This window comes from Rhinoraja longicauda, chromosome 4, assembly GCF_053455715.1.
Source record: "Rhinoraja longicauda isolate Sanriku21f chromosome 4, sRhiLon1.1, whole genome shotgun sequence".
NCBI lineage: Eukaryota > Metazoa > Chordata > Chondrichthyes > Rajiformes > Arhynchobatidae > Rhinoraja > Rhinoraja longicauda.
In genome coordinates this window covers 58,826,484-58,837,879 of record NC_135956.1, presented here as the reverse complement: position 1 = coordinate 58,837,879, position 11,396 = coordinate 58,826,484, and the positions used below count along the sequence as shown (strand labels likewise).

The 11,396-nt window shown below is 43.7% G+C and overlaps 1 protein-coding gene across 3 annotated transcripts in view; it reads left to right on the top strand.

The window, feature by feature from the left end:
- Window positions 1-5,281: 5,281 nt before the first annotated feature.
- cd226 (CD226 molecule) overlaps window positions 5,282-11,396 on the top strand; it is a 122,972-nt gene continuing 116,857 nt past the window's right edge. For all 3 annotated transcript variants that reach the window (XM_078397807.1, XM_078397806.1, XM_078397805.1), the window contains exon 1: window positions 5,282-5,407. In XM_078397807.1, the coding sequence (XP_078253933.1) occupies window positions 5,347-5,407 (61 nt within the window). In that variant the 5' untranslated portion in view covers window positions 5,282-5,346. The remainder of the gene's footprint in view (window positions 5,408-11,396) is intronic.

Sequence of the window (11,396 nt, the reverse complement as noted above, 5' to 3'; positions counted from 1 at the left end):
TCACTGAGGAAGATACACACAATCTCCCAAATGTTCTAGGGGCCGGAGAACCTAGGGTGATGGAGGAACTGAAGGAAATCCACATTAGGCAGGAAATGGTTTTGGGTAGACTGATGGGACTGAAGGCTGATAAATCCCCAGGGCCTGATGGTCTGCATCCCAGAGTACTTAAGGAGGTGGCTCTAGAAATAGTGGAAGCATTGGAGATCATTTTTCAATGTTCTATAGATTCAGGATCAGTTCCTGTGGATTGGAGGATAGCAAATGTTATCCCACTTTTTAAGAAAGGAGGGAGAGAGAAAACGGGTAATTATAGACCAGTTAGTCTGACATCAGTGGTGGGGAAGATGCTGGAGTCAATTATAAAAGACGAAATTGCTGAGCATTTGGATAGCAGTAACGGGATCATTCCGAGTCAGCATGGATTTACGAAGGGGAAATCATGCTTGACAAATCTACTGGAATTTTTTGAGGATGTAACTAGGAAAATTGACAAGGGAGAGTCAGTGGATGTGGTGTACCTCGACTTTCAGAAAGCCTTCGACAAGGTCCCACATAGGAGATTAGTGGGCAAAATTAGGGCACATGGTATTGGGGGTAGGGTACTGACATGGATAGAAAATTGGTTGACAGACAGAAAGCAAAGAGTGGGGATAAATGGGTCCCTTTCGGAATGGCAGGCAGTGACCAGTGGGGTACCGCAAGGTTCGGTGCTGGGACCCCAGCTATTTACGATATACATTAATGACTTAGACGAAGGGATTAAAAGTACCATTAGCAAATTTGCAGATGATACTAAGTTGGGGGGTAGTGTGAATTGTGAGGAAGATGCAATAAGGCTGCAGGGTGACTTGGACAGGTTGTGTGAGTGGGCGGATACATGGCAGATGCAGTTTAATGTAGATAAGTGTGAGGTTATTCACTTTGGAAGTAAGAATAGAAAGGCAGATTATTATCTGAATGGTGTCAAGTTAGGAGGAGGGGGAGTTCAACGAGATCTGGGTGTCCTAGTGCATCAGTCAATGAAAGGAAGCATGCAGGTTCAGCAGGCAGTGAAGAAAGCCAATGGAATGTTGGCCTTCGTAACAAGAGGAGTTGAGTATAGGAGCAAAGAGGTCCTTCTACAGTTGTACCGGGCCCTGGTGAGACCGCACCTGGAGTACTGTGTGCAGTTTTGGTCTCCAAATTTGAGGAAGGATGTTCTTGCTATGGAGGGCGTGCAGCGTAGGTTCACTAGGTTAATTCCCGGAATGGCGGGACTGTCGTATGTTGAAAGGCTGGAGCGATTGGGCTTGTATACACTGGAATTTAGAAGGATGAGGGGGGATCTTATTGAAACATATAAGATAATTAGGGGATTGGACACATTAGAGGCAGATAACATGTTCCCAATGTTGGGGGAGTCCAGAACAAGGGGCCACAGTTTGAGAATAAGGGGTAGGCCATTTAGAACGGAGATGAGGAAGAACTTTTTCAGTCAGAGAGTGGTGAAGGTGTGGAATTCTCTGCCTCAGAGGGCAGTGGAGGCCAGTTCGTTGGATGCTTTCAAGAGAGAGCTGGATAGAGCTCTTAAGGATAGCGGAGTGAGGGGGTATGGGGAGAAGGCAGGAACGGGGTACTGATTGAGAGTGATCAGCCATGATCGCATTGAATGGCGGTGCTGGCTCGAAGGGCTGAATGGCCTACTCCTGCACCTATTGTCTATTGTCTATTGTCTATTGATATTTTTAAGGCAGAGATAGATAGATTCTTAATTAGTATGGGTATCAGGAGGAAGGCAGGAGAAGGGTTTAAGAGGGAAAGATAGATCAGCCATGATTGAATGGCAGTGTAGTCTTAATGGGCCAGATGGCCTAATTTTGTTCCTATCACTGATGAACTTATGAACTTTCTCAGAAGACTAAGAACATTTGGCATGTCTATAATGACTATTTTCAATTTCTGCGGAAGCACAGTAGAATGCAGCCTTTTGGCTTGCATCACAACTTGGTTTGGCTAATAGCTCTGCCCAAGATCTCAAGAAATTACTGAGAGTTATGGATGAAACGCAGTCTCTCACACAAACCAGCATATCCTAATTTTCTCCATCTATACTTCATGCAGTCAGCATACTCTAGGACCATTTTCACACTGTTCATTCCCTCTCTCTCCCCTCTCGCATTGAACAGAAGACACAAAAGCTTGAAAGCACGTATCACGAGATTCAAGACTAGCTCTTACCCAGTGTTATCAGACTCTTGATCCAACCTCTCATAAACAAAGGATGCATTCCCTAATGAATATAAATATTCTTCTTTATATCACATCTTAACCTCATACTCCTCACCTTATATCTATGCCTTCTGGTTGTAGACATCTTTGCTAGGGGAAAGTCTTTGCTACTGTCTACCCTGATAATGCCCCTCACAGTTTAGTTACCTCAATCAGTGCCCTTTAGCCCTCCCTGCTCCAAGGAAAGCAAACTCAACCAATCTCATCTCATAACTGGGACTCTCCATCCCAGGCAAAATCCTGATGAATTTCCTTTCCATCTGCTCCAGAGCAATCACATCATTTCTATACTGAGGAGACCAGAAATGCACACAATATTCCAGATGTGGCATTACCAATGTTTTATAAAGCTACATCATAACTTTCTTGCCCTTATATTCTCCTAGCTCAATAATGCTAGAATCCTGAATGCCTTCTTCACCATCCTATCTTCTGCCATCTTCATGGACTTTGGATTGTTTTGCAATTCTTCATTGTGTATGCCCTACCATTATTTGACCACATAAAATGCATTATTTTGCATTGGACAGATTATATTCCACCTGCTATTGCCCTGTCTAAATTATCAGCTGATCAATATCTGTCTCTTGCCTGAGACTATTCTCCTCACCACCCACAACACCAACTATTTTTGTGTGCATCCATTTTAATAACCTCCAATTGTGGCTGAAGTCAGTGAATAGCCACAATCTATGTCCAAGGGTAGGGGAGTCTAAAACTAGGGGGCATAGGTTAAAGGTTAAAGTTTATGGGACCTGAGGGGCACCGCTCCATCATGGAGATGGCGCATCTATGAAACGAGCTGCCAGAGGAAGTGGTAGAGGCAGGTACAATTATGACACTGAAAAGAGAGTTGGACAGTAGCATGGATCGAAAAGGTTTGGAAGCAAATGGGCCAGGTGGGAACTTGCTCAGCTCGTTCATGTGGTTGGCAAGAACGAGCTGTGTAGGAGGGCCTGTTTCCATGTTGTATAACTCTATGACTCTAACAGATCTAAAAATGCCATATCCTGCTAATGACGTCACTAGCCTGGGGACAGCTTAATTCATCATATTCCTATTACTCACCTGCCAACAGACTACTTCAATAAGAACTTTTTCCCAACCATCATATGTTCCACCATTCTCACATACTTAGCACTTCTGCGAACATTACATCCACCTCCACATGTGGCGCAGTGGTAGAGTTGCTGCCTTACAGTGCTTGCAGCGTCGGAGATCCAGGTGGCGTCTGTACGGAGTTTGTATGTTCTCCCTGTGACCCCGTGGGTTTTCCCCGAGATCTTCGGTTTCCTCCCACACTTCAAAGACGTACGGATTTGTAGGTTAATTGGCTTGGTATAAGTGTAAATTGTCCCTGGTGTGTGTAGGGTAGTGTTAATGTGCGGGGATCGCTGGTCGGCGTGGACTCGGTGGGCCGAAGGGCCTGTTTCCATGCTGTATCTCTAAACTGAACTAAACTGAACTTCATGGAAAATGGGGTCCTGCTCAAAATATTTCTCCCTGCACCATCATCTTTATGCTTCCACTTCTTATTTTTTCAGACGTCTGCCCTCTTCAATCTGCTCTCTGATTATTCCCCTGGTCAGACTAAGTTGCAAGCAATAGGTTCATGCAGACTGAAAAAACCCCCACCAATGTGGAAGTAAAAACATTAAATGCTGGAAACACTCCGCAGGTCAGGAGAAAGAAACATTTAAGTGAAAAATCAAGTGTCAAGAAGTAAAGGTCAAGGCTGTTTAATTGTCATATGCATTGGAAATGAAACATTGTTCCTGGATGTTAGCTTTGAATCCCTGAATCTCTGTCCATGCATGTTATAGTCATAGAATGACGCAGTGTGGAAACTGGTCCTTCGGCCCAACTTGCCCACATCAGCCAACATGTCCCAGCAACACTAGTTCCACCTGCCCGCATTTGGTCCATGTACCTGTCTAATTGCTTCTTGAATGTTGGGATAGTCCCTGCCTCAGCTCCCTGCTCTGACAGCTGGTTCCATACATCCACCACCCTTTATGTTCCTCGACTTTCCAACATTTTCACTTTTTGTTATAACCTGGAATTCTTCCCTCGCTCTTCCTCTCCCTGTTCAAGACTGAATGCTTTTCCTACCTTAATTCTAGGTGAACCTCTTCTTGCATCCCTATCCTATTGCCAAGTGCCATTCCTCACCAGCTATTCAACAAGGCAGAATTCCTCCTATTTTAATCCAGTTGAAATAAAACAAAAATGCGTTAAGTTTGTCAGACAGCATCTGTGAAGAGAGAAGCAGAGTTAATGATTCAACTCAAAGGGTGTTTTTTCATCAAAAGTTCTCTATCTGTAGAACAGTGCAGCATGGGAATAAGCCCTACAGCCCACAATTTGTGTACCGAACATGATACCTAGTTAATCTCATCTGCCTGCAAATTAATCACCTCTGCTGCAGTTCTGATGAAAAACTATCTGCAGACACTGCCAGAATTGCTGAGTATTTCAAGTTTTTCAGTTTTAGATTTCCAGCATCTACTTGGTTTTTGCCCAGTTTAAATTACCTCTTTATTCCCCCTTTATCCGTTCTTACTCTCTTTCCCCCACCATTAATAAAGCTGTGGTTCTTTCTCTTGACTCCCTTTCCAATGCGTTGCTTATGATTTATGTCTTCCGCCATCAATGAAACACTGCTCGCTTCTCGTGATCTACGCTGTTGCTTCTATTATCCTTCCACCCTACACAGCCCACCCCCAGACCATTCACTTCCTCTGTCTTGCCACAGAACTTTGCACCACATTTACATAGAAAGTGTTTAATTAATGCAGACAACTTTATCTGCAAAAGTAATCAGGATGGGTGAAGTTGCAAAACATTTGCTTGTAGTCTCAATTAAATGAACGCCAATAATTTCTCTTGACTGACAACCAGTAAAAGACTGTGGTGTTTGACAAAGTGTGAGATCTCAGTGTATTCTGTAACCAATCAGATTGAAGAAGGCTGCAAACAAGTACGTCATAGTGAGATGGGGAGATCAGAAGTTCTCCATTATATGTATTGCTGTCTGTTTGGAACGAGTATTTGTTTCTTTTCACATGTCCATCCATGGCACAGTTAGGACGTTACCTCCTCCTCCTCTCCGCCGGGCTGTTTCAGCTGCAGAATGGTAAGTACAAGCTAACTTCACGATCATCGTGAGGTTTTTGTCAGTCTCATTCAGTGTATGTTGTATGAGCTTTAGGCCAAGCTCTGCATGTGAATAAGTTGTACTGAATGTTCGTCTTGTGAACAGCTAGTGGATTGTTTTGGTGATTTTTTTTTCACAGAATAAAAGCAGTCTGATTGCAAAATAAATGCTAAACACTTCTCCCACTTACATTATGAGTAGTTATTTTAAAATAATCATTTAATCTCGCAACTTTGTATTGTTACAAAATTGATTCAATGTATATTCTTAACATATTTGGCCCATATCGCTCCAAACATTCCTATCCATGTACCCATCCAAATGTCTTTTATTTTAATGTTGTTATTGTACCTGCCTCAACCACCTCCTCTAGCAGCTCATTCCATATACCCACCACCCTCTGTGTGAGAAAGTTGCCCCTCATGTTCCTATTGAATCTTTTCCCCCTTACTTTAATCCTATGCCCTTTAATTCTTGATTCCCTACCCTAAACAAAAGACTCTGTGCATTTGCCCTATCTATTCTCATCATGATTTTATACACCTCTATGAGATCACCCCTCAACCTCCTGCTCGCCAAGGAATAAAATCCTAGCCTGCCCAAACCTTTCCTATAATTCAAGTCTTGGCAACATTCTTCGTAAATCGTCTTTGCACTCTTTCCAGCTTAACAACATCCTTCCTACAGCAGGGTGACAAAACTCAAAACAATACTCCAAGCGCGGCCTCACCAACGTCTTGTGCATCTGCAGCACAACATCCCAACTTCTGTACTCAATTCCTTGAGTGATGAAGGCCAATGTGCCAAAAGTCTTTGTTCACTGCCCTATTTGCCTTTAACAACACTTTCAGAAAACTATGGACCTGTACTCCCAGATCCCTCTGCTCTACAACACTCTCTAGGGCCCAAACGTCCATTAGGATACTCCTCCTTAGGTTTGACTTCCCAAAGTACACATCTCACACTTAGCTGAATTAAACTCCATTAGCCATTCCTTTGCTCACTTGCTCAACTGATTTATCTACCTTCAAAGATAGACACAAAATGCCAGAGTAACTCAGCGGGACAGGCAGCAACTTTGGATAGAAGGAATACGTGACATTTTGGGTCAAGACCCTTCTGACACCGGGTCTACCTTCATATGTCTTAGGACATCCAATATCTCCTGGACTGTAATACAGTCTGTCCTCTAGACATCTCCATTAACAGTCCCGTTCCCTAATCTTCATCTGTTTCTCCACAGTAAAAATGGTAAAAACAGAGGAGAAATATTAATTGAGTACCAAGCCCTTCTTCTGCAGCTCCACACATAGATGACCACTTTGGTTTCTGAGGGGCCCTATTCTCTCCATTGCACCATTTTCTCCTTAATCTATATATTACTAAAACTCTCATCTTGTATATTTGTATATTTGTTTGTGCGTACCCGAAATACAGCCAAAACCGTACACGATAGTACAACAATTTTAGGCCCACCTTACTCACCATTGGCCTGCGGTTCAAATGGTTGTTATATTTTAAACGTTATTCACTTTTTAAACTTTAAAAATCGCTTTTTAAACTTTAATAAATTCCTTTTCCACTTACCCTGCACACTTGCGCAGTAATACCTCTGTGTTCAACGTCACAAAGGGAATCCAACGGGTCCACACCTGTGCAGTTGGGGCCCGTTGATCTACGTAAGATTGCCGCCAGATCCGTGTGTGCCCAGTTGGGAGATGGTTGCCGTTCGGAGGGGGGGGCGGGAGTGGCGGCCAATGGGGGGGGGGTTAGGATAGCTCTCCTGCTGCTGGCCAATGTGATGGCCGCCCGGGGCCGGGGTGAGTGGCTCCCTCTCCCCCCTCGCCCGCCCCCGGGGGACTTTTAGGGGGATTGAGGGGGGATGCAGTGGGTGAGTGTCGTCAGTTGGGGGAGGGTTGCCGGGCCCACAGGAGAGATTTGGTCGGAGGGTTGTCGGGCCCGCAGGAGAGGTTTGGACCCATCCTAGTAAACATATAAAATCTCTTTGGATTGTCCTTAGTGTTATCTCATATCTCCTTTTTTTTTTCTCCCTTATTTTCTTCGTAAGCATGCTTCTCAATCCCCGATACCCCTCCAGGAATACAATGGATCACGGTTGCCTTTACCTGACCCATTGACCAGAGCCTCAAATTCTTTCATCGTCCAGTGTTCCATATTCCCACCTGCCTTGTCCTTCACTCTAGATAAATAAATAGGTATTTAAATAAATAATGATGTGAACATTTGTTACATAACAATCATATTTTTTTTTAATGTAATCTGAAACAATCTTATCAAATATGAATTTATATTAACTTGTGTTAATGAGAGCCAAATAAAAATTTGCTCTACATGTATTTTACAAAATATCCAAATATGTATCTAACAGAAAATGTAAAATTAATTTTCTTACACAATGATTTCATATCATATCATATCATATATATACAGCCGGAAACAGGCCTTTTCGGCCCTCCAAGTCCGTGCCGCCCAGCGATCCCCGCACATTAACACTATCCTACACCCACTAGGGACAATTTTTACATTTTACCCAGCCAATTAACCTACATACCTGTACGTCTTTGGAGTGTGGGAGGAAACCGAAGATCTCGGAGAAAACCCACGCAGGTCACGGGGAGAACGTACAAACTCCTTACAGTGCAGCACCCGTAGTCAGGATCGAACCTGAGTCTCCGGCGCTGCATTCGCTGTAAAGCAGCAACTCTACCGCTGCGCTACCGTGCCGCCTGGTTTCCTGGTGTTATTAAGATATAGTCAGTTCTGTGAGGGGGGGGTGTTAAGTTGTTATTGATCTTAGCTCTCTTCAACAATGTTTTGTATTTATGGCAATAAATCTCTAATCAATATATTAATTTAACCTGCCCTCATTTAGCACAGAGGAAGTCATGTACAGTGAAATTCTAGAGATCAGCTTAAATTATTGACTCATTATCCAATTCTTAATCTGACATCATCCTTCCAGTTGTATTTAAATCAGATATTTGTGTCTTAATAAAAATCATGTAGGATGATAATCAGCAGTTCGAAGTCTTTGGAAAAAGTTCTACTGAAGTCATCAATGTTCCGTTTGACAACCCCACTCCCATTACTCACACTGATTTGTCTCTTCCCCCACAGGGGAAACAATGTGCACATTACATCTAAGTTACTGGCTTCTCACATGAATTATTTTTGGTTAACACATCGTGAGTATTGTTAAGGCACTGAATGAGATTTCTATGTAGTGCATAAACGTCTGATTATTCAATATTATAAAATGTGTCAGGTTTTACACAAGGCAGTTGAATTGTAGAATTGTGCAAGCATAAATGACGAGCAGCAACCAATGTCCATAAAGTTCCAACAGAAGGCTCCAGCAGTTTTTAATCACAATGAGATCCCTGTGGTGTGAGATTATTTCTTGTCGGTGGAATCATATCTCTTGTCTAATGTGCTCAGGAATGGAATAGGAATGGAATGATTGAGTTGTGTTGCAATTAACACTTTCTGCTCAACAAAGTACATTTGAAATCACTTCGCATTGAATGTAAAACATAGACCAGCATGACACAGGAACAGGCCATTCAGTCCACATCTGTGCTGAATATGCTGCCAAGGTAAACTAACCACATTGGTCCAAACGGCTTTAATATAATGGCACCTGAAGTAGATGTAATGCCTTGCTATTGTTTAAAATTCTTCTTAAGACAATTCTGCGTTTGTTGCATTACCATAAAAGAAAATATATTTTCTTCTTACGGGGGTTGAAAATAATTTGTTTCCATTCCAGTTCTGAAGTGGCTGATGAGGTCATTGTGAGACTTGCAGTCTCTGTCTGCAGTGGAACAGGAGGTAGGCAGACTGGATAGTCTGTGATGTGGTGTATTCCTTCCACCTCTTACACTGGGCATGTCAGTCCTGATTCAAGGTTTTTATTGTCATCCTGTATTTTTTTTATTGTCACCACTTTTGCAGATTGCATGTCTGCTCTTCCTGCTTTAAACAGTTTTCATTAAACTTAAATAATGTGTTTTCGGGGATATGAGCATCACTGCCAACACCACCATTACTTTTCCTAGCCTTTATTGCCCCTTAGAAGATGCCAATGAACTATCTTCTATAGCTGCCTCATTACTTCAACTGAAGACAACTGGGGCAGTCCTGGATATATATCCAGTCAGAATAGTATGTACCTTGGAGGGTAATGAAGATGGTTATCTTTATATGATTGCAGTCTTTGGCCTTCTAAATGGTAAAGGTTGAGATTTGAACAAGTACTTTTAGAATAGTCCAGGTCAAGTCAAGTCAAGTCAAATTTATTTGTCACATACACATACACGATGTGCAGTGAAATGAAAGTGGCAATGCCTGCGGGTTGTGCACAAAAAGAATTACAGTTACAGCATATAAATAAAGTTAATAAGTTACTATTAGTGTCGACAAAAATTTAGTCTCTGGGGTTATAAAAGTTGACAGTCCTGATGGCCTGTGGGAAGAAGCTCCGTCTCATCCTCTCCGTTTTCACAGCGTGACAGCGGAGGCGTTTGCCTGATCGTAGCATCTGGAACAGTCCGTTACTGGGGTGGCAGGGGTCCCTCATGATCTTACTTGCTCTGGATCTGCACCTCCTGATGTATAGGTCCTGCAGGGGGATGAGTGTAGTTCCCATGGTGCGTTCTGCCGAACGCATTACTCTCTGCAGGGCCATCCTGTCCTGGGCAGAGCTGTTCCCAAACCAGACTGTAATGTTGCCGGACAGGATGCTCTCTACAGCCCCAGAGTAGAAGCAATGAAGGATCTTCAGAGACACTCTGAATTTCCTCAGTTGTCTAAGGTGGTAAAGGCGCTGCTTAGCCTTACCCACCAGTGCGGCAATGTGCGTTGCCCACGTCAGATCCTCTGCGATGCAGACTCCCAAGTATTTAAAACTGCTCACCCTATCCACAATCGACCCATTTATCTCCAGTGGCGTGTACGTCCTTGGATGTTTAGCCCTTCTGAAGTCCACAATCAGCTCCTTTGTTTTAGTGACATTCAAGAGGAGGCTATTGTCCTGACACCAGAGTGCCAGATCAGCCACCTCCTCCCGGTAGGCCTTCTCATCGTTGTTGGAGATCCGGCCCACCACCACAGTGTCATCAGCAAACTTGATGATGGAATTTGAGCTGAACCTGGCCCCACAGTCATGTGTGTACAGGGAGTACAGTAGGGGGCTAAGGACGCAGCCCTGGGGGGATCCTATGTTCAGGGTGAGGGAGCTAGATGTGTGTTCCCCCATCCTGACCACTTGGGGCCTGGCAGTGAGAAAGTCCAGGACCCAGGCACACAGAGGGGTGCTAAGCCCCAGTTTCAGCAGCTTCTCAACCAGTCTGCTGGGGACTATTGTGTTGAATGCTGAACTAAAGTCAATGAACAGCATCCTCACATAGCCCCCCTGGCTGTCCAGATGAGAGAGAGCGGTGTGTAGAACCTGGGAGACCGCATCATCCGTGGACCTGTTCGGACGGTATGCGAACTGTAGTGGGTCCATGTTGCGAGGAAGGAGGACGCAGATGTCGTTCTTGACTAGCCTCTCAAAGCATTTCATGACAACCGAGGTGAGGGCCACCGGTCGGTAGTCATTTAAACATGCTGGAGAGGCATTCTTTGGCACCGGTACAATGATGGATCTTTTGAAGCATGCAGGGACCACGTACTTTGCCAAGGAGAGGTTGAATATTGTGGTGAGCACTGGAGCAAGCTGAGTAGCACAAGACTTTAGTACTCGCCCAGATATACCATCTGGGCCTCCAGCTTTCCTCGTGAACAAATGTCCATAAAATCCAAACTATTGAAATTAGAGCCATGATGGTGGGAATATTGAAGGTAACACATCTTGCAGATAATTTGCAGGTGATGAACGAAATGAATGTTCAGGTTTGATGGGTGTGGTGTTTATCGAGCCGACTGCTTTTTTTTGGATGCCATA